This window comes from Pezoporus occidentalis, unplaced genomic scaffold (genome assembly GCF_034315485.1).
Source record: "Pezoporus occidentalis ecotype Australia unplaced genomic scaffold, CSIRO_AGI_Poc_V1 ctg220, whole genome shotgun sequence".
Lineage (NCBI taxonomy): Eukaryota > Metazoa > Chordata > Aves > Psittaciformes > Psittacidae > Pezoporus > Pezoporus occidentalis.
In genome coordinates, this window is record NW_026914073.1 from 1,414,144 (window position 1) to 1,437,781 (window position 23,638).

General features: G+C 43.5%; 1 protein-coding gene across 5 annotated transcripts in view; it reads left to right on the forward strand.

Moving 5' to 3' along the window:
- Positions 1–2,287: 2,287 nt before the first annotated feature.
- LOC134164551 (phospholipid-transporting ATPase FetA-like) overlaps positions 2,288–23,638 on the forward strand; it is an 83,415-nt gene continuing 62,064 nt past the window's right edge. The window contains exons 1-2 of one of the 5 annotated variants that reach the window (XM_062620433.1): positions 2,288–2,572; positions 20,516–20,594. In XM_062620433.1, coding sequence (XP_062476417.1) covers positions 20,552–20,594 — 43 coding nt within the window. In that variant the 5' untranslated portion in view covers positions 2,288–2,572; positions 20,516–20,551. Of the gene's footprint in view, positions 2,573–13,597; positions 13,838–14,033; positions 14,329–15,977; positions 16,047–20,515; positions 20,595–23,638 lie in introns of those variants that run through there. The other 4 variants (XM_062620434.1, XM_062620431.1, XM_062620432.1 and 1 more) reach the window with 4 other exon arrangements.

Here is a 23,638-nt window from a genome sequence, read left to right on the forward strand (position 1 = left end):
GGGTCTGACTTAGGTTTAACTGGTTTTGTCCTTTTGTTTGGATATGCAGGAGGGCCAAACCCCAATATCTTATGGTTCATCCATCAGTGTCATGCAGAACTTTCTTATTCCAGGGTGTTTGGTGTCCTTATGGCTGGCGGGATGGGTGTCCTCAGGAAATCATGAGAGATCCGTTCATTGCCGTGCCTCTTTCCTAGCACATTACAGCTATAGGAGGAAACCACAACATACCAGGATATTTCTAAAGGAGAAACTGAGGATGAAGAAACACAATTGCTCTGTACAAACAGACTGGGAATTCACAGAGGCAAGAAAAATAAGTTATTGGTCCCCCTCATAGTCTAGAAGGTGGGAGAGAAGGGAAACAGCCTACAATATGTTGCCTTTTGTATGGAGGACAACAAATTTTGACAGAGCTGAGGGTCATTAAGGGAAGAGCAGATAAGGTAAGCAGTTCTTGCAAAACGACTTTCCATTAGGCAGCAGCATGTCTTTCTTTTCCCCTTAAAAACTGTGTCATTCTTAAGCAGTAGCTTTTTAACTCTAAGCAAAGGGAGTTCTCATGCTATGAAAGCTTTACTCTCAAGCTGTACTCTTAGTTCCATATTGTTAACCACTGTTAATTTGAAGTTATTTTTACTTCAGTCACCAACACAGCAAAGGCAGGAAAGAACTGGAATTTTGTGTATCCTCTGAGACCAGTTCCAAATGCTGTGTAAATGTCTTCCTACCAGCCTACTGACCCGTAGCTCTAGTGCTTGGAGGCAACATGCTAGCAGGAGAGGCTGTCGTATTACTGCTTGATATTACACCTTTAATCTGCACTGTGTTGCACTTTTTTTTTTAAGAAGACATTCTTCTGTTTCCATAATAATATCACAAACTAATAAAAGAACTGGAAAGTGAGCAGAAAAAAGCTTATTCGTTTGTATCCCAGAAAGGTGAACATTACCCTTTAAAAAAACCCTGGTTTTACCAGAACTTTGGGTTAGCCTGTGCCTTTGTTACACGAGAAAGACTTAGCAATTCTCACATACCAAGATGTCAGTGGTGTTTCTAAGCACCCTGTAGTCACTGATGCCTCCTACTTGGTCTCTTGAGGAACTGATGAATTATTGTTCCCTTTTATGAATAAGAAAATAGAAGTGCAGCAGCAATAACTGACTCGCCTGGAATCTGTCACAGATGTGACAAGGGATCTGAGTCTCATTCCAGTGTTGCTCAGTCTGTTATCCTTCCTTCTATAGGTGTCTGCATGACTGTGTTAGTCATAACCATGGCCCATTGTCTAATGAGAGGACTTTAAATAAAATAGTAAGGTTTTGTTGCCATGTCTGCAATCCTATCTGCTGCACCAAAACCCAAAAATCCCAGATCTTACTTGAAAAAGGCTGCAGAGAACAGTAGCACTGGCAAATCTCTTTTCATCAGCTGAGAACAAACAGGGCAAAATAACCCAGACAGGATGGTTACGGAGATGTGGATTACCTTTTGAAAAGCCTTTCAATTCAATAATTCAGCACATTGTAAGGAATTTTAAAAAAAAAGAAGTTTCTTCGGAAAAAGAAACCCTTACTTATTTAAACCTGACAACAATTCTGAATTTTTCAGGCAAAAGATGTCATCAAGCCTAAAAGTAGGTGGCAAAAAGGCCTACAGGAATAAATCAAAGCTTGTGAATTAGCACTGGAAGTTTACATTATCACATTGTAGGGAAATCTGCAGTGCTGGTGTCATTGATAAATGACATTATTTAGATTATTCTATTTATCTTAAGTTCTCATATTACACCCTGTCAATCACCATTGTACTTAGATTTTTTTCTTTTTAGACTACCTCTGTCTCAGAATTATCTTTGTAAACTTTTTTAGTCTAAAGAGAGCATTGAAACAAATCGCTTTGTTTCACAAGCTTGTGAAACTTGTGTCACAAGCTGAACCTACATGTCTTTTTTTTCTTCACATAACTATGGCATGCAGACGCCTCAATCAGGATCCTATTGTACTTGGTGTTATAAACCCCCAAAATAAGTGAGCACAATGTCTCATTTGCAACCCTTGCTGCTGCTGCTTTAGCTGCTGCAGCATGCACCAGCAGGTTTTAAGGCTGCATTTCTCTTAGGTGAAATACACAGTCCTACCTATCGTAAGGTATACACACCTTTGTATAAAGACATACAAACCTTTGTAATATCTGATGTCATACCCGAGTCCAATGATCAATTACTCTTTATTTACTCAGTGCTACCCGGTGCCATGTTCCACCCACAGCTTCAGGAACTTTGCCTTTTCACTTACAGTTCTTACTGAGTACATGAAGCACACCAAGACATGCTGTAACTTCTGGACCGCATTCAGTGTACCTCTGCACAGGTTTACCTCCAGATCCTGGAAAGCGTGGTGTTCCCTAGTGAGATTTGTGGCCGAGCTGGGGAGAAGCCTGGTGTGCTCTGCAGAGAAACCACCTAGGGATTTGAAAAGAAGCTGCAGCTTTCTGTATGGTGCCGAAAACAATCCCTTCTGCTGGTTGTGACAAACAGCTTCAGGTACAAAAGCAGACACACAACAGCCAGGTAGGACCATTTCTTCATTTCTTCTTTTGGGAGAAAAGTGAAAACTTGGACAGGAGCCCAGATTCAATCTTTTATTTTCCTGTTTATTTTTTTCCCTTTTGCATACTGGATTATTCTGCACCTGTAAATACTGGTTCTTAATAATGGATCTACGTATTCTTTATATAGTGCCAGCTTTAGTGAGTCAGTGACACTCCAAGGTAGAGCAAGTTGGGACCACTGCCACCAAAAGGAGGTAGATTTTGGAGGCTTTAGCAAAGCTCTCCAAGGTGAGTGGGAAAGCACATGTCCATTTTACTGGCTTTGGATCTAGGCACCTCTTTTTGCCCTGCTTAAAATTCCTGAAGTGAGAGCCAGGCTTCTCCTTCTCTGTGGAGGAACATTTTGCCCTCATCATAACGGGTTTTGCATCATAACTGACTGTCTCTGGAGGAGAGATGTTCTAGCTCAAACTGGTAGGTGGACCAGTTAACAAGTGTGGTTTTCTGGCCTGTTGGAGTGATATTGGTCTCTCTGACAACTTGAGGGTGTGAGACTGAGACGGAGCACTTGGCGCCGCTTCTTTAAGACCCTTATATAGAAATTACAACATTAGGTTATTTTTGTTTCATTAAACTAGTATGTGACACAACACAAAAAGGCAAGGCCAAATCATGGATGCCCAAAGACTTCATGAAGGTGGGAAACGGAGCAGACAAAACACATCCAATGTACCTTCTTAACTACAGATAAAAATAACCCTTTCCACCCAAAATCCTTGCTTAGCTGACATATGAAATCTTCCAGTGTTCCCCCATACCTGACACTGGTTTGACCTCTCAGCTGAGGAGTAAGACACTTTAGCATGTACTGAAGGAGGATTTTCACAACAAAGCATTGCTCTTCTCTCTCTGCCCACGAAAACATGATTATTCAGGTGTCCTGACATAGGCAAAAGTCCCACAGAAGCCAGCAGGAGATTTCCTACATGTGATCATCCGTGGAGGAAACCTTCTTGTTTCAGCTAAGGTGACCTTGCTGCACTAACCTATGCCTCTGCAAATGATAAATTAGTTCAAAAATAGTATTGGAAGGAAAGGTTAATGCCATTCTATTGGCAATAAAAGCACTTTCTCTTTGCTGACTTGGTTGCAAACCGTCAGGGGAAACTAACACCACAATTCACGTTACAGAAGTAACTGTTTACTTCCTTTGGAGTGAATGGGTTACTTTTCTTAGGAATAAAACCCCTCTGTGGATCTCTGTTTAGTCTGACTTTCTGCTCTTTAGCTTTGGTTCTAGGTGTTAGGTTATTCATGACCTACTTATAGTTTAGCGTTACTGAAAAGTTTAGCATTACTGAAAGTAATCCTATTCCATGTTTAAGGAAAAAAAATAGCTGGAAGAAAGGGAACAGTGAAATAAGCTACTCTGCTGATACCAAGTAAATCATGCTGTTTGCTGGAAGTAGGGCTCTTTTCAAGTCAACCTGGAAAACTGATTTCACTTTGAATGGGAATAATAAATCATCGTGGAACAAGACTTCCAGTATTTGAAGGGGGCCTATAGGGATGCTGGAGAAGGACTCTTCATTAGGGACTGTAGTGACAGGACAAGGGGTAACGGGTTCAAACTTAAACAGGGGAAGTTTAGATTGGATATAAGGAGGAAATTCTTTCGTGTTAGGGTGATGAGGCACCGGAATGGGTTGCCCATGGAGGTTGTGAATGCTCCATCCCTGGTGGCGTTCAAGACCCGGTTGGACGACGCCTTGGGTGATATGGTTTAATGTGAGGTGTCCCTGCCCATGGCAGGGGGGTTGGAACTGGATGATCTTGAGGTCCTTTCCAACCCTAACTATTCTATGATTCTATTCTATGATTCTAAGACAGATCCACAGGGTAAGATGGGTTGGTTTTCTGCATTAGAGAGACTACTCTGTGCTCACTTCATGCATTTGGCATGGTAATGTTTAGTCTGTATTGCCTTCCAGTTCCTTACAGTCATGGGTCCACTCTAGAACTCCCAGATGATTCCATATGGTCAGCATTGGCTCCAGGAGGAGCAGAATTAGGTTCTTGCACACGTGCAAGAGGTGCCATCACCTCACACATACAGAGGTGATGAAGAAAAGCACCTGAGACCCTGAAACCTAAGACTGATGCAACAGGAAGGCTGGAAGAGTTGAGTTCTGCTTTACTACCTGTAGCTACGTATATATTTAAATATGTTTACCTATTTAAAACCGATTTTCGCATCTCAAAGGTTTAACATGCAGGAGCACTGGAAAGAGGAATGCAGGTAGATAACAGTCTGTTCAAGACTTTGCTTTTCCCCATATGCTCCAGTGACAAACAGCAGCAGTTGAGGGTTGGGCAACACTATGGTGGATCCAAGGTCAAAGGTGGGTGCATGCCCTATAGACAGGCCTGATAACTGATCTGTAGATACACAAGACTCATTTTTCCTTCTCAGGGGCCCTGTACAGCTCCCTGCCTGCCCCCATAGGTTATTCAGTTATTCATTGCTTCCTTCCTACTGCATTGTTCATGTGATCCTGGGTTTATTGGGACTTGCAGCTACTGTGGATTGCAATTTCAGTGGCAATCTGAATTAACTACTAGTTTAACCTTAAGACCTTCGCTTTCTTTCCCCTGCCCTTTGATAAGAGCTGTTGTGTGCAGTTTATACTCTTGCTTTCGTCGGGAATGTTGCCAATGCTTTCCCCACCTGCCATTTCACTTCATGGACAAACAAGATTTAGTTTACTTTTCCACCTTAAATGTACAGCTTTGGCTTTACAACAGTACAAAAGATATTGATACAGGTGTGAGGGCAGTGAGAAAAATGGTTTTGCTTAGTTTATACTTGCCTGCAACGGAGTGCTGTCTTGGGTTAGCGTTGCTCTCCCAGCTATTGTCTTCTAGAACCCTTCACCCTTTGTGCTGTGTTCTTTGGTAGTCTCAAGGTAAATGATCTCTGTCTCTGCCCAAAGGCAACAACCTCACTGAAGGCTGCTCACCCATACCAAATCCATCCAGACTGGTGTGTATCTCCTCCTGAGTTGCTGTAGTTTGTAGGAACCGACATGTGAGCATAAACTGAAATTGATGGTGATTTATATTTATTTGTGGGGCTGTAAACCATGACTGCTCTGATAAACATCCTCTTCAGCTGCTTCTGCAGCAGATCAGCCAAGGCCTCAGCTGCTTGTGTTAGACTTCCAAGGTACCTTATAGGAACCCCCAGGCTCCACTCATAGTAACATAGGCATCTACCTGAAAACACATTAAACTCACTGTTTTCCAAAGCTTTTCTTTACAATTTTATCTATCAAGCAATGAGTTTGTGTTTCAATTGAGGTCTGACTCTAGAGCTATTTTACTTCCTCATAGTACATCCCTAAAGTTTCTTTTTCTCACTTGTGAACCCTGTTGCTTCTGCTGCCTGGCCTTTGCAGCTCCATATAAGTGCCCTCCTTCTTCTTTTGAGTCTTCTCCTTCAAGTGCTGTAAGAGCCTCCACAGAGGCCCCTTCTTGTTTTGTTAACTAGAAATGCAAGCCAGTAAGCTGAACAAAATGGTAGGGCACTTGCAGGATGAGCTGCAAACTGAAACCAGCTCCCGAGAAATCAAAACCTTTCACTCGAAAACTTTCCTCCACAAAAGATAATGATTAAAGTAATACATACTTCGGTCTCTTTAAATTTCATGCCTCACTGGCATGGCTGCCTCATGTCATGAACATTTTGGGGAGTCTCAAGGTATAGATGTGCACCCCAGTACAGCTGGTCACTGGACACTACTTCGCACTCTGCTTGCCAGAGATCACGATTCTCTGGTTTGCCTCTATTTTCCCTTTCAGTAAACCCTTGCTGCAAAGATGTGCTGCAGGTGGGCTGGCCAGGCTAATACATGCCTTCTTTATTTGGTTTACAAACAAAATTTCTTCTCAGCATTTTTTCCTGGAGTAGTGTAAATATGCTCTTCCCAAATATGCTCTGCAAACTCACTTGGGACACATCCTTTGCCTAACTCCTTTGTGCTTTATGCTACTTTTTCTCCTATGACCAAAAAAAGCAATCAGACTGCAGGAAAACATTCATGCCCATGCCTTTCTGGGCAGACAGAACCTGTTCAGCAGATGGTATCCAAAGAAACATTCAGACCTCTGTCTGAGCTGTTTACCTCTCCGTACCACACTCACCTCCAAAGCTAATCCAGTCTCTCTTTTCCTAAGAGAAATCATGACTTTCATTTACTGACACAAGGCATTTATTCTGTTCTGATTACACCATCTTTGCAAAGGTCTTTAAAGATTACATGGGCTCTCTAGTACTTTGCTTCACTCCAGGGAACCTGACCAGGTACTAATGGCCCATAGAAGACATTTCTTCTTCACTCAAGCCCTGCAAATATCAGCTGTCAATCTAGCCTAAGCAGTTACATGGGCAGCAGTATGCCTAAGGATAGCCTAATGTGGAGATGGGTGATAGGTGAAGCACCAAAGACTTCTCCTTTTGAGATGTGACACATCTTGGATGAAAAGTGCTTTGTTGCTTGCCAAGATTCAAGGCAATAGGAAAGTTTAAAATGCAGATCTGGAAATAATGGAGCATGGAACAAAAAGGAAACCAAAATAAAGCGCACCCTGAAGATCGTGCTTATGAGTACAGTTTCTTATTGGCTGTACTAAGCCTCATTTAGCTTTCACATCTCCTATTATTTTTTCATTATTCATGTCTCCTTTTATAATTTTAGACCCTGTCTATCTATCTTCTTGGGGAGAGGAGGCACCAAAAAAAGGTTGAACTTTTCTTTCTGTGCCACAGCAAGATAGAGGGCCGTTGGTTTTGTGGGGGTTTTTCACTTCTTTGTTAAGAAAACTCCTTTCTCCTTTCTTTATTTCTCATGACTAGGCGTTTGGTGCCACAAAGTACTGCTGAAAACTGACTGAATTCCCTTTAGTCTGTTAGTGTCTTTGAGTAAGTTTTCTACTGTCTGCCTTCATTAGCACATTCCTAGTTTCAGGCTGTGTGTCACTGCCTTCTGGAGATAGAGCAGTAAAACCTTGAAACAGCAAACATTCCCTCTTACGGGGCCCACAGCTAATTTTACCCTGCAAGCAGCACATGAAAACCAAACATGCTAGGACAAATGGTAATGATGGGAATAGGGTACTTAATTTAAATACCTGCCTCCATTTCCATGTATCCCTTTGATTTTTAAAGGTCCCAGGTATCAGCGCTAGAATAATATGCTCCTGTCCTGTTTCGGAACCATGCCCCTATAGAATGTTGGTGCTGCTGCTGCACATCCCTAAAACAAACAGCAGTCTATTACCACTGAGCTCCTTCTGACCTCCCTGAAGCAGGCCATCTTATCATCATTTAGCCAGCAAAAGCTGTAATAATATAATAAGGACCTAATGCAGAAAATACTGCTATAAAGTTTACAAAATATAATTGAAACTAGAGAGAATTTTATGAAAGGCAGCAGCTTGCCTCCATATTTTTCCTGACAGGATAGATATGATTGTAACCTGGAAAACAGACAGTATTAATATACATGCACAAGGTGTATTTAATTTGGTATTATGGCTAAAGTGTTTATGGGCATAGTGGATGTGACATGATATTTAAAGGAATCCTTTCAGAATGCCACTGTTTGGTTTTTTTCATGTAAAGGATAATTAACTGTCAAAGCAGTATGCAATGCAAATCATTTATTATAAATAAATAAATCTCAGATCTCTTCTGTGATGCTGTAGGGAATGCAGAAGCAATCTGCTCCCCACAGATCCAGGGATCTCCCATCCTCACTACACATGCTTTGTGTAGAAAGCTGTGGAAGCGACAATGGGGACAGGGCTGCATTGCAGCAGTAGGAAACAGTCTGATGAGCTTGGTGAATGCTGCTCCTCAGTGTCCCCTATGACTGCCATCTGGAAAACTGAATGGCAAATCCATTGCAGTCCAGCTCTACTTTGCATGTGGAGCTCTCTTAGCACATGGCAATGATGTTTACAGAGACTAACCAGGACTAGAGCATCTCTGGGAGACTATAGGAGCTTAAACATTGTATAGACATTATGCAGCCCTTCTGGTGATGTTACACTGTGCCAGAAGTACAGTTTCTCCCACGAGTGCAGCCCGTTTTTCCCATATGCACAGCTCGTGGGAAGACTCTGTAAAATGCCAAAGCCTTTTGTTGGCTCTGCATGGGTTGGATTTCCTCTGTGTGTTTAATCACGGGGTCCCACTGAGGGGCATCCTAATTCCTCAGTGGTATGAGATGTTTTTTTTGATGTGTACTGAGGAGCGTGCATGTGACAGTGTTTGAAGTGTCACCAGATACAGCATATGTATTTGTGGCAGCTACTGCCTTGCAAATAACAGCAGGAGGTCTTGTGTAATACCCATATTACAAAGGGCAGTTTAGTTGGAGGCTCTAACAAGCTGGGCTGTTGCTTTGCCCTCAGCTATTGATTTTTCTATTCATCTAGGCATGATTATCTCTTAACGAGCCCTTCGAAGCATCCCCCCTGAGATTCCACTTTGTTCACTGATGATGATTAGGAAATATGTGCTAAAAGCAGTGTGCACACATCTGGGGTTTGGTGCAGCAGCTGATTAATCCCTGTGCTTTCCCCTTGCAGTCAGGCATGTGCAGTGTCACAGGCAAAAGAAGAGACTCAGATTTATAGTTCAAGAGTATGATCCTGAAACAGGTGGATCTTCATCAGGTCCCACTGACTTCTGTGCCCATCAAATCACCCAATTCCTCATGGAGTCACAGCAAACATTTCAGGTGCTTGGGAGACTTTCCCACTTGCAACAGTCCCTTCCCTACTACAGCAGTGAAATTTTTGGCCAGAAGGGAGTTTGTAAACACATGATCCCAAATCTGGTGGGAACTGAACCTCAGAGATGACACAATCTTGGGCCTTGTTCCCTGCAGAATTGAGCTCAGCTTTATCTCCTCTTCAGTGCAATCTGAGCAGATGAACGCAGATGAAAGCACTTGGACCAAAACGTTTTCATTTCTGCTCCATCTCCTATGGGCTGCACAGGGGACAATGAGAGACATCTTAATTTCTGTTTAAATCATCATGAGGTATCACCTTTGCAGGTGTTGGTGCTAGGAAGATGCTGCTGCTTTCTTTTTACAGGCAAGAGGCTGCCTGTTTGTGGATTTATGGTTTTCCCCAGCTGCTCATTGTTTGTTAAGGGTCTGGAGTATGGGGCAAGGGGCTCAGATAGAGAAAGGGGATTTGTAGCCACACAGCTTTCATTCCCTGCTGCAGGTAAGTGGCACTCCACTGAATCCTGATCAGTATGAGTCATGTTATTCTGCACACACCCACTGAAACTACGTTCTGACTGTTTCCGTTCGGCATGTACCCTACAGCCAGCTCCCAGCTGCTGGAGTAACCGGCAAGGTATGGGGATATTTTTGAATGAACTGCTAAACCTGCACACTTCGTTTCAGATCACACCCAGGAAGATGGGTGCACATGGATAGGAATCCAGAGCATCCCTTCAAACTTTGGATCAGTCCCTTGGAGATGCAGTTAAATGAATGTGGCTGAGGAGCTCCCAACAGGCAAGGACAGCCCTAGAGCAACTGGTCACTTCATGACACTGCCTTCCTGTGTCCATTTTGTTTTCCTCCCACAGTCTGGCCATGGTAACAGAAACATACAGGATTTCTTTTTCCCTTCCTCTGCACCACTCCAGTGTGCTTTCTGCTGCCAGCTGGACAGTTTCACCTGCCACATCCTCTGCAGGGATCAAGGACACTGCTCATACACCTCATCTTCCCTCACCTGTAATACAGTGTGTTTTGGGACCTTTGGTCTTTTGATATTCACTTTATGATTGTGCTGGTGTTTCCTGGACTATGGCAATTTGCAGATTGGATGTTCCTCCTATGCTATATTTTTAAAACAGATCTCTGATATTCAAGGGGTGAACATCAATGTCCCAGTTCATTCCTTTCAGTCCTGCATTTCTTATCCACCCTACCCTGACTTTCAACAACAAGAGGATGCAGGAAGTCTCTCATAGCAAGGACAGTTTGGACAAGATGCCCATCTGACCCCTTGTAACCGTTGCAGGTGCTCATAACAACAGATACGTCAGTGGTCCCCAAAGTGAAGCATGTTCCTTATCCTTCACCTACACAAGGAGCAACTTGTTGGCCAGGATTAGTTATGAAATGGGAGAAAAGTTGGGATAAGTAAAGCATAGGCTGTGGGAGGAGATTCGGTCATCTAACACTGATGCTTGGGGGTTTGTGAGGAAAACCTGTGACACCATGGAGAAAGGCTTTTCTGAAGTAGTGACTCCCATGGGAGTCCACTCCAATGCACTTGTGTTGCTGGGTGGAAATGATCCTTGAACACTGCACCTTGCTGTGGGGGGGAGCCCAGCTTGGCTTGATCAGACACAATCAGTTCTTTGCAGTCAGAGGTACCAGCCATGGTAGAGCAGATCAAGCTTCAAACCTTGTAGTCCAGGAGTAGCAGGCTGCAGTTACAAGACAGTAAGGGAAAGCAAAGATCGTCAGTGCTCCTTTTGAGCTAGATAAGGTAGTTGGGAAAGCATCTATGTTGACAGTAATTTAAAAATAGCACTGACATAGGGAGGGCTTCTCACAAGGACTGATATTTATTTGCATTCTGCGCTGTGGAATGCTGCAGAGTATATTTCTCTCCCACTTCTTTCCTAACCTCTAGTTACCCTCTCCAGTTACCCAGGGGCATATTAAGCCATTCAAAGCCTTACTAGGTCACCAGGCATATTTGGGTCCCATGCGCTCCAGAGAGGGTCCTCTTCTCTCTCAGTTTTGCTGTTTGGAGGGAGAGCGTATCTGGTCCAGAGGATGCACTGAGGGCATCCCTTAAACATCCACGTCAGTAAGTCTTCAGGGCTGTATCTTGATCATAGCTGAATTACAGCACAGGCTGAATGACTGGAAGTCATTCTCCCAGACACAGTCCTAAGATAAGGTCTTAATGACATGAATTTAAATCCATCCCGCTTTAAGCCAGGCCTCTGTAACTAGTTGGGGAAGTGGAGGGATCAAAGGTGAAGCAGCATGGTATGGAAGTCGCAGCCTGGCCAAGAAAACAGCTTGTTTACTGGAAAGACAACAGACTGAACTTCTTCCCAGAACTGTGGGTCACTGCAAACTCACTGCTGCCTTGCTGCAGCTGACCAGCTGAATCTTTTCCCAAGTCACGCTGGCTGCAGTGAGAGCTTGGACACCCAGCATACATGTACACCTCTTCTGCAGGCAGTGAAATTTAGACAACATCACAGGCTGCAGCCCTCCCTGATGTATTCAGAAACTTGCAAAGGAGGATGCAAATGGTGTGCTTCTTGAGAAGATGCTACCCAGGGAACAAAGTGTAAGGCAAGGACAAGAGACCTCAGGGCTCTGTTCATAACACTGAGTCACTCCTGCTCTTCTGAGTGCTCCTACATGTGCTGATCTTCCCTACACAAGCAAGTTCTCTGAAGTCCATAGGGAAAGCATAGCTGAGGGAAAAAGTAATTGCCAATGTACGTGAGGTGTATTTCAGTGCCAAGAAAAATCATTAGCAAAACAGCCTACCCAACTGTTAACTATTTTAAAGTCTAGACAGGCCCCAAGGCCAGATGACTTTATGGTTGGGTCCACTCTCATGTCAAAAGGAAGGAGATGAACTTAATTCGAGGAAGGCGGAAATGACTGTCGCCAAGGTCAAGGTGGCAACAAGCAAGTACAAACAGCAGCAAAGACAGTGGGAGTAGTGAGGAATGAATCATCAACTAATATAGTGAAATGGGGGGGAAAGGCAGAAGAAAGGTCTAAGAACGGCGAAACTCAAGAATGAAGGAAGAACGAGAGGTTCTCCAAATATGTAGAAGGACCCAAATTAATCCCAATCCTTGTACTTCTGATTGCAAGAAAAAACATGGTATACGTGGCTGCTGCTGTTGAAATGAGGTGTTGGTGGTTAGAACATGAGAAATTACTAGCACAGGGGAAATTCATTATCAAGGTAGATGCTTTTCAGTTCAAAACCATCTGAAAATGACCTGGGTCATGAGGAGGTTAGTCCTACATGTCTTGTCCCATGTTGGCTGTTGTATGGATGTGTTGGAATTAGGAAGCCAATTTAATAAATGTTGTCTCAAATAGGTGTAGCCTGGAAGAATAACCCTGCAGTCATAGCAAAGGGACATGGGCTCTTGTTCCTTCAGAAATTGCTTGTGGTGCTATGGAATCCTCCTCATTGCCACTTTGCATTTCAACCTTTGTGACAACTGGAGTACTGCCATTGCAGCATCCAGGGTCCTCCATAGCTTTTCTCTTGACAGAAAATGTCACCTTCTAGGAAACACTCTTTGGCAAAACCTTGATTCTCATGCTACTATAATTACTCTGCTGATTAATGCGTTCAAGGGTTTGTGGGTAGGTTTGAAATTAATTCCAAGAGTGCACATAAAAGCAGTGGGGAAATACAGAAGATGAAGGAAAAAAAAAACCCAATTATAAATACATACAGAAATCTTTTATCTTAAAATTTATCTTGCTGCCTGAAACAAATTGGCATGTTTCTGGCAGGCATCACTGTCAACACAACTTAGGAAAGAATATGCTGATCTTACAACAACTGCAGTTCACAGGTATAGGGAAGTAGATGGATTAAGCTCGTAGTTAGCCCAGTTAGTCTTGTAGTATAGGTAGGTAGGTAAAATGCCAGGGGACTGGCACTGTGTTTTGAAGGGTCCAACTATTTGGAGCAAAATGAATGTTTGGTTCATTCAAGGTGGGAGAAGGAGTGGGAAGGTTTGGAGGCTCCTGAAGGTGCTGAGGGGTTTTGGTGAGGGGGTCCCCTTGACATCCGTGAGGCCAGTTGTGTGTCCCTGCGGGCAAGGGGAGGTCACGCTCTCAGGGATGAGCAAGCCCTGACGTTTCGGCTCCGAAGCAATCCTCCAGCTGGCCGAAGGAAGCTCTGTGGTTGAGTTACGCAATTCTGCTTTTTCTCTGCAGACTTTTTGCTACTCTCAACTATTGGAAAGTGGGTGAGGTGGAGCCTTGGGATCAGCTCCTAGGACAGTGCCTCTGGGTTTAAGGAGTCCTGGCTGACTCCAGCATTACAGACTCAGAGAGAGGGGCTTCTCCTGGGAAATGGATCCCTCACCAAGTTCATCCTTTTTTAAAGCAATTTGATATGTTGGAGTCTTTTACTCGCTTGGTTTCCTTCTGAAAGCTTCCGCATCGGCAGGAGGTAGGTAAGGCAAGCAGCAGTTGCCTCTGGAATTAATTGGGGTGCCCTGAGCCCAGGTGCTCTGCTTTGCTGTTTTACTCTGTCACAGCGTGTTGGGCTGAAAACATTTTATTTTTAAGGGATCTACTGCACTCTCTCTATCTACGGGAAACAGAATTAAACTGAGGAAAAAAAAAAAAGTGAAGAATTTGGCAAGGAGCCACACAGTGACTAAAGAAGTGGGGAAGTTGCAGTAAGTTTAGTTACCAGGACATTGCATGGCAGAGCAGGTCAGTCCTGGATCTTTAAGAGGCTCAGAGACAAGCACGGGATGCCCTTCCTACAGCGCAAAGGAGCTTGGCTTCCTTAGGTGAATGTCCCGGCGCAGCGACTACGAGTGAAGCTGTTGGTCTTGGGAGGGGATAAAGCTGCATGTAAAAATGAGAAGAGAGGAGTGTACCAGAGTGCTATGGAAGGCAGCAACTCTGTTGCTGTGACTTTTCTAAGCCTTCAAGGGTAAGATTTAAACGCTTTCCTTCCACTTGTTTGTTTTCCCCGTCAGTTTTCTGGGTGCAGAAAACTTGCCCTTTTTTTTTGGAGGTTTTCTCTTTCTTTTTCAAGAGTTTTGCAAAGCTCAACCAAAGCGCTTGGGGTTGAGCTTTTTCTCCGGGCGATCCGGTCGGCTTCTGGGTGGAGTGAAGCGAGCTGTGCATGATCCCAAGCAGCAGCAGCAGCAGCAGCAGCTCGGGGAGGCTGCTATTGTTTGCATTGTTTCGGGGGGGGAGCAGAATGCAGAAACCAGCTCTGCCTCGGCGGCTCATCGGTAACCTGAGCGTCACAACTAACTTTTGCTGGATGCAAATGTTTGACTGCCGTTCTGGTGTCAGCTTAAAGAGCGTTTTAATGAAGACAGATGGCGGATATTGGATCGTTGCTTTAAAACGTGGCAGATAACAGGCTGAAGTCTGTTTCCCAGCAATTACAGCTAATTGCATTGGCACATTTCAGTGCAGGGGTAGGAGCACATAGTTTCGTGGGTTTGTGTGCGTATAGCTTTGAATAGCACCAAAAAATAGCTGGAGGGCTTGCTCACCTCACCCAGGATACCTCTTCAGGTGTTTAAAGAGCTGGGGAGGTTTCAGGGTTACATTAAAATTCTTCACGCTAGTAGATTTAAACCAGTCACTGCTCCCTGTAAACCCTGATGCCAAGAATGACCATTTATAGCCTCCTAAATTTACACCAGGTTGAATTATGGCAAATGTGATTTCAGCCCTGAAGGAGTGTTATTCTGGGATTAAAATCTCACATTTTGCTTGTCCATCCTGCAGCTTGCTGTGTTTCCCCACTTGTAGAGCTGTGTGTGAGTGGTGCAACACGTGGTATTCCCTGTTTTGCTCTTGAGGTATTCAAGCAGGATGTTAAAAGGGCTGGAGAAATACAAATGCTAATGCGTCTCACAGTTAAAATATGATTAGTACTAATTATTTCTAATGGCTGAAATTTTGTGTTTGCTTTCAATAAGGGAAAGCAAATACATTGTGCACTTTGGATTCAAAATTTGGACATTTTGAATGAAACAGTTAATACAGCAGAAGTTTAAAGGGGTCCCTTTGCAAACATGCCTTTGTGATACTGTCCTGGGTTCAGCTGTTAACAGTTGTTTTTCTGCTTCTTAGTAAACAGCATTACAAGGTCAGTCTACGCCAGGTGTGCTAGGACTTCACATGTCTCTGGCCAGAGCATTAGCAAACATTGCTCCAAACTGTGATGTTCCTCTCTGCGGTACCTGTAGTAAATGCTTCTTTCTTTAGTGCCTCACCTGCACCCCCTCAGCAAGTGTGCAGTGAAGGCACAGAGAAAACAGGGGGTTGAGGACCTAGTGTATTTTAAACCATGGATGCTTTCCAGTTTTGCCTGCAAATCCATTTTAAAGCAACCGGTTTTCAAAACTTAGGAACTTAGATTTGTTTCAGCTCATGGTATTTAACAGTATTACTCCACCAAGGGCACTCATCACAAGCAGCCTTGAACCTTGCTGTCACAATGCCCAATGCTTGGGAACTACTTTATCGTATACTGAGTCTAGCACTTCAGCCTGTGACTGTTCAGTGTTTGTGATTGTTACATCGTCTAAACATAGATAAAAAAACAGCAGAAAAAAAAATTTAACTTTGAATCTTGCTCATGTGCAAAACCAGACCTGACTGGGAGAGCTGGTGACTGGATGTAAGGTATGCATTCTGGCTTATTTACCTGGGCACGGCTATTTAAGCTTTTTAGGGTGTATGCATACCACACTATGTGTGGTGGCAAAATTGATTGGATAAATCTTGGTTTACTGCCTAATTCTTCTGGTCCTTTGGTGCTTCCTTCTAGTATTCAGCACAATTTCCTGACTCCTCAGATCTGCAGTTACCACTGCTTGGGCAGGAATTTTGGTCTGTACTGAGCTACACCCTATGATCCAGATTAAAATAACCCTTCCAAAAATGATTGTGTTCAACACAGATCATTTCACAGAGCCTGGGAACAAGGTGATGGGAGCAGAGGCATCAAGTATTTTCTGATTCATATCTATCATTGTATCTGATGTGCTGTGTAGCTTTGTCCAGAGAAGAGAGGCCAAGAAACTAACCATGTTTTCCATCTGTAACATCTGCTCTCTGTTCGTCTGAGTTGTGCTATGTTTTTTCTCATTTTGACTCTCACCACTGTGGTGGTGGGAAATGCTTCCTTCCATATCCAGTCTGCAGTGAAGCCCTTAGCAAGCCATGGTTTTGGATTAGACTGTAGCCCTTGCAAATTCCATGTGCTGTAGCTCATTGCTACCTGCCCCTCATGCAGGAGAAGCTTTTTGCACTTGTGTTATCAAGCCTAATCCGGCTCTTGTCTGTCTTAAATAAGGCTGAATTTGGTTTACAAGAAAGCACCCCTTCCCTATTCAAGATCTGTCAAATTAGCTTCTTGCTGTGGTTATTAAATTGCTTAGAGCCCATGATTAAACTGTCAGTAGCCATAAAGGAAGTGGATTGTCTTTGCAGAAGTGTAAGCCATAGCTAGACAATCTGTAGATAGAAAAGCCTTCTATAGTGAGAAGGGATAATTTATTCTTAGCTTATACTCCAAATCCTCATAAATGAGGAACTGTGAATTTGAACTTTAAATAATTTTTGCTATAGGCTCTGAAAACATGGGGGAGTAATGTGTCCTGTAAAGTGGGACCTGTGTAATTATTCAAACAGAAATAAAAATTAAAAAAACAAAACAACCATAAAATAATTGAGTGGAAAATGGAACAACAAAAATGTTCAGAGGGACTGTCACAGACTGTGGAAGGCAACTTGAGGAGATGGAAGCAGTGCTTCACTTTGCCTCTGAAAATAGCTGGTGCCAGGGAAAATGAAGGCAAACAGGAAATTGTCTTTTTTTCTGACTATAGAAAGTTTTTGTGTGCTTGATGGGTTTTCAGGAATAGGAGGCTTTGAAGGCATCTTACCAAAATTTGAGAAGTACTTCATGACATGTGGAAATGAAACGTGAAAGAGGTCATTTTATTCCAGAAAGTGCAAAGGGAAATTAAAACCGTAGCAATGTATGTGAGTGATATTGGGCTGAAGACCCTTTGTTATAATTTTGGGACTGAAACTAAATATTACGTTTAAAAAATAGAGAGATTCGTAAAGAAATCTGATCCAGGACATTAATTTTGATTGCAAGTGGAATCTGGGGAACAAAAAAATACTCTGGTGGAGATTGATAGATACAGGTGCAAAGTTGTTTGATCCTGCAGGTAGGATGGAGAGTCCAGAATATCCCAAGGAAAAGACCTGGGACTGGAAGACAGGCAGAGCTGAGGCCAGCCAAGAGACCACATCTGTCTGTAAAAATCGTGATAACCAGCAGAAATGAGAGCAGTACCAGACCACCAAAAGGGACAAGGCCACCATTTGTCTATGTTTGTTCTCATGTTTGTAGCTGATGGCCAATGAACTCCCAGACTGAAAACAGATGGAGGTGTAAAGGTAAAAACGAGGTGTGAGCAGGCAGGCCCACACAGGAGCTATAGCCACCATGAGAGTAGTTTGCTAGGTGAAGGGGTATGAGGATTAGGTGTGTGAGTCAATAACAAAGCAGCAAAGGAAGATATTTGCAATATTATGAAAATAAAGGGTACACCTCAGTGCAATAGGGGTGTGTCAAGTGCTTAATGCCACTGTGTGTGTGCCCATTGAATACTGACACATTCTCATATGACATTGTGGTTTGGGCAAGCTAAAAACTGAGATTTGCATAAAGTATCGTGCCAGCTTGGGAAGGATTCATAACTCCTAGGCTTTAACTAAGTAAGCGCTATGCTAAATCTGTGTGATGGTGTACTGGAGAGGTAACTGGTACAAATGGATGTGACAAATTTATGACCCATATCTGCCCTAAAAGACAAGGCTTTGTAGGAATAGTGAGCCTGTACATATTTGTGCTGGCCATGGTGGTAATTTAAATTTGCTGCTGAATGAAGATGTTCAGTGAATGCAATGTTAATCAAACCCCTTAAGAATCTGAAGGAATTAAAGATGCCCTCCGTGCCAAAATAGCGTATTGTTGCAGTCTTGTTGTCATACTGCAGTCACACCAGAAACCAGTGATTAAAGAATCACAATAATTAGCAAAAGACGTGTCAGAACTGAAGGAAGTTTCAGGTTTTTGTTTACAAGATGAGGATCATAACTCTATTGTTTCTTTCATGTTGTTACTGCTGAAAGAAGGCTTACAACAACCCTCTCTTCCCTGTTCCCTCACAAATGTAAACATCCTTTTTTTTCCCTCTGCTGAAATTATATGCCTTGTCACTTGAGTACACATCTGGGAGAGGTTTGGTAGCTGGAGATAGCTTTTCTAAAATGTTTGTAAAATACAGCAAGATCTGGAGTTTAGAAGGATTGCCGTGCAATGATCACACCAGCCAGCATTGTGCATCCTTGTGCTGCCAGGGATTATCAGATCTGTGGCTTCTGGTGCTCTAGGAAATGTGAGGTCTTTATCTCTGGGTATGTAGGTAGCGTTGTCTCACCTCTTCCACCATCTGATGGGGAGCCTTCAGTCCTAGTGAAGAGAGTTTTGTAAGACATAATAGTAATCCTAAAATATGGTAGAAATATGTTGAAAATTATAGGCTGAGGTCAGTTAGGGATGGAAAGCAAGGTTGGTCAGCAGGGTTGAGAAAGCTTTAGGTTGTGACATTGAATATTGTAACTTAAGTGGTTTAGTTCCATGGGCAGAGGACATTTTGGGGAGAGATGTTGGCAAAGCATTTTTTCTGGTGAGCAGAAACAATTGGATCTACATGAGTGAATAGAATAACGGTCTCCTTCAAACACAGGGCACAGAGGGGCTCCCAGACATCACAATCAGTGGCAGGCAGCACTGCACTAGGCTCAGTGTGTAGAACTTAGCTGGCTGGCTGGAGCTTACCTGCTGCTGTTTGCCTTATCTCAGGCCCATTGAATTGCAGCAGCTAAATATAGCATTGTGTTAGCATCTGGAATAGAGATCTGTGCAGAAATGTTTGACCTGTGCAATGATTGTGGTGCTTTCCTTAAGGTTTAACTTCATTTTCTGAAAAGACATGAAGCCCAAGCATCACCAGGCATGGTCTGGTGATGTTGTATAAGGTTTGTGTTTGGGCAGTGGCATAACCTGTATTCACATCTGTGTGTTTCCAAAATGTGATATGCTTGCTACACTCGTCTCCTTAGACACCTCTGCTCTGCACAGACAGCATAGGATAAAGTGCAAAATCTTCATTCTGTCATCTAGAAAACTTGTTCCAGATAGATCACTGTTCCCTCAAATGTCTCTGCTTGGCGCCACTGACCAGTTAAGTAACTGGTACAGAATTCTTGTTGATTCAGGCTCCCAGTCAGCCAGGCATTCCAGGCAGTGCCAGCTAGAACTGTGCCCGTGGATCTTCACAGGCTGTCAGCATGAGCATCTCCATTACATCCTTTAAATAAACTTGGATGCTTGGAACTGAAAGTTCCATTACCGACAGGTTTTGATGTGATTTTGTTTAGTTCTCAATTCCTCTGCATATCAGGATATACTGAGTGCCTTAAATGCATTTCTGTGCCTGGGTTTAGGCTTCTGGACCAGAATTTTGCAGCTGATAGGGAGAAATTTTACTGAGAGCCATAGAGGTTAGTCCACCCCAAGCACAGAGAGTGACCAGCAGATGGACACCAGTGTGAGCCAGCACATGTTGAGCACAGGCAGATGTACAGGAAACCAGTGTTTCCTGCTGCTTCCTCCTCTTCAGGGAAGCTGATCTTGACCTGGGTAATCGCACAGCTCCTTTGCACCTTAAGGACAAGCTCTATGCATGTATTGCTCCTTATCACATCAGACCAAGGTTATAAGAATGTCTTTTTCAGTCTCTTCTTCACAGACCCCTTCTTTGTGCCATGTCAGGAGATGAACAAAATGTCCCAGGTAAGGTAGCCCACACTGATGCAGTGCAGCTTGCAAACCCGAGATGGTTTTGCATTTTAAAACACTCTATGTGATAAACTGCAGCTGTTGGCCACTGTGCTTAGGATTTGGGTTTTCCCATTTTATGGGTGCAGAATTACATGTATGTGTGGCATCATGTCATGCTGTGGGATAGAAACCCCCATCGTGAATTGCTGTCTCTTTTCTCTTGCAGAAGTTCCATGGATTTGGACTGAAATAAAGTTTTGGGATGTCTCTATTTGGATTAAAATTTGGAAAGAAGAAACTGAGAGGTGAGTGCAGTCTGGTAAAGCCATTGTTAACTGGTGACAAAGTAAGGAATGTAAATATAACACAAGTGTGAGCCCTTGAGGTTGTGTCTGGGACCATGTCTTACACCTGCAGAGCAGGCAAGCAAAGAAACCATTTACTTTTCCTGCATTTCATACTACCTTGATGAGTGTGTGGACTGTGTGCTAGTGAACGGGGGCACATGCTGTGTCATGGCACATAACTGGCTTGGGGATGTTGTGCTTTGGTGTTTCTCCTATGAAGATCTTTTTCGAGAGTCATGGGTGAGCAGTGCATACTGCCCTCTCCCAAGCAGTTTATAAAATATGCTAGAAGCAAGTTAGTGTGAAGGTCCAATGCAGCCTTTTGATGATGAAAGGCATTGATGTACTCCACAAACTGCATCAAGTTCTGGGCCCCTCACTACAAGAGAGACATTGAGGTGCTGGAGCAGGTCCAGAGAAAGGCAAAAGAGCTGGTGGAGGGTCTGGAGCACAAGTGTGATGGGGACCAGCTGAAGGACCTGGGGGGTTTAGTCTGGAGAAGAGAAGGCTCAAGGGGGACCTTATCACTCTCTACAGCTGCCTGAAAGGGAATGCAGTGAGGTGGGGGTCAGTCTCTTCTCCCAGATAACAAGTTGTAGGACAAGAGAAAATGGCCTCAAGTTGCATAAGGGTGGGTTTAGATTGGATATTAGGAAAAAAAGTCTTCACTGAACAGGTTGTGAAGCACTGGAACAGGTTGTCCAGGGAAGTGGTGGAGTCACCATCCCTGGAGGTATTTAAAAGACATGTAGATGTGGTGCTTAGGGACATGGTTTAGTGGTTTTCTTGTCAGTGCTAATAATTTCTCTGTGTGTGGTGCATATGACATCCAGATAAACGGGTGTGAAGGTAGGAGCAGTCATTCTCTGCAGCACAATCTCACTTTTCAGCAGAAATCCCTGAAAAGGTGAACACCTGGAGGAAGTCCAGCAGGAGGGCTATCCTTGAAGTGGGCTGGCTTCCTACAGCCTCTTAGGGTGCATCTTCCTCAGACTTTGCAGCAGGAGCCACTGAACTGAGTCTTGTGTTCTATCACTTTGCCTCCAGGCCCTGGGTGTGATCTCTGGTCAGGGAACAGGTCTGCAGACACTGTGAAGAGGAAAAGTCTCTAAACTTTCCTTTCCAGGGTGTTTCTCGCTGTATTTGATGAACACAGAGATTAGTGCCCTACTCATATTTTGGCATGAAATTATTTTTTCCAAACCTCTTTGAGCTCAGCAGACTGAACAGATTTTTTTCCTAAGGGTTTATTTTTGCAATTGTCCTGCTATTTCCCCTTCCTGGCACAGGGCAGACTGTGAACCCTGGTGTTAAGACAGGGGCATCCGTTTACTGCTCTGATAGTCCCAGAAGAGGAGGTTGTCTTTGCTCCTGAGGAATGATCTCTGCCAGAACCAGGTCTTTTTCTCCATCTTGGTTTTGGAAATGAGGGAGCACAGGCTTGTCTGTGAGCCGCTGTCCACCCAGGGCATCTCCACTTGTAAAGGGGTAGCTGTTCTGATTATCAGAAGGATTATGTTGCTGTACTAGGAAAGTTTTGTGCTTTGCACGTCCTTGGGTTTTAGCAGAGAAGTGTTCATCTCCCCTTTCAGCCAGCTGCCTAAGAAACTCAGATCTTCCTAGATGTAAACCCCATAATTTATAGGGAAAAATAATTTATTTTCATATTTATGCACATATGTATCACCAGTTCAAAACCGATGAATTCAAACTGGAGGAAGTTCAGAGAAGGATAAGGGAAGCTGGGGTGATCAGGGAATGATGTGCTTCCATAACAGGAAGCTAAAGGAGCATTTTTTCTTTCCCTTTTAATTCTTTTGCCTTGCAACCCAAAAGCTGTGATTGCTCCTTGCAAACATTTCATTGGAATAAGTGCCAGCTTTGAAGTGCTATTTTAGTCCAACAGCTTATAAGCCTTTGTTTTGGAGAAGTCTGTAGGACTGTGCTGCCTGAGAGCCGGGGAATATCCCATGCACTCATTGGAGAGACAGTACTGCTGATGGGAAGACCATATCTCTCTTCTAAAAACAAAGCTGAATGACAGTTAACCTTACAGAAGAGCCATGATCATGGTGTGACTTCCATGGGAGGGGATGGATTACCTCAAGCATCAGCTGTTGAAACTGGGATCAGAATTGCTCCCATGAGAACAGTGATATTTTTCTGTTTCTCCCTAGCAAAACATGTCTGTTTTCACATGAGCTGGGGTGCAGGCAAAATTGGTAGTTTTTCAGGATAGGTATGGTTTAACAAGGCAGGTTACATCCTCTGAATTTCTTGGAGATAAAGGGTCTTTATGCAGATGTTCTTTATACAAGTAACCAGGGATGTAAGTAAAACTTGGCTGTGGATATCATGTCAGATGCACAAACACTGTTAGAGGAAACCAGTTCCTAGATGATCAAACCTTATAAACCTATTCAAGCTGAAGTGGGGAAGCACAATTCTTAGATAAGCAGCAGTAATATTTCTCTGTAAAAGATGCCCAAAATCGTTTACACTGAGGTTAACCTACAATGAACATTGACGAAACGGAGAGGAATGGGGACACTTTCTGTTCATGGTGTGTGTGGGAAGAAATAAGGATCATGCCTTGGTGATGCCTGATAAATGTGGAATGTGTCTGCTCACTGGCTTGATCCCAAAGCAACTTAACTCAGGAATGTAGCTTTGTACCTTGAGGATGGGAATGGCCGAGTACTATCCATGAACCAAACAGAAATAGGGAACGTGGAGAACTCATCTACACAAATAAACTTACCTGAAGGTGTGTGCTTCCAGTCAATGGCAAGAGCAGTCATTGCTTCAGCTTCACCTGCAAAAGCCCAGCCTAGGGGCACTGTAGAAGGAAGAGGACAGATATAAAGCCTGAGCCAGGGCTTTTGGAAAGCTCCACTGGGTTTTAGTTCTTGCTGCAAGGGACAGCCTGCTCTTCAGAGTAACTTGGTTTTGAACATCTCTGGGCAGAGTTTGGCAGGGGAGCAGCTCCCTACAGAGAAGAC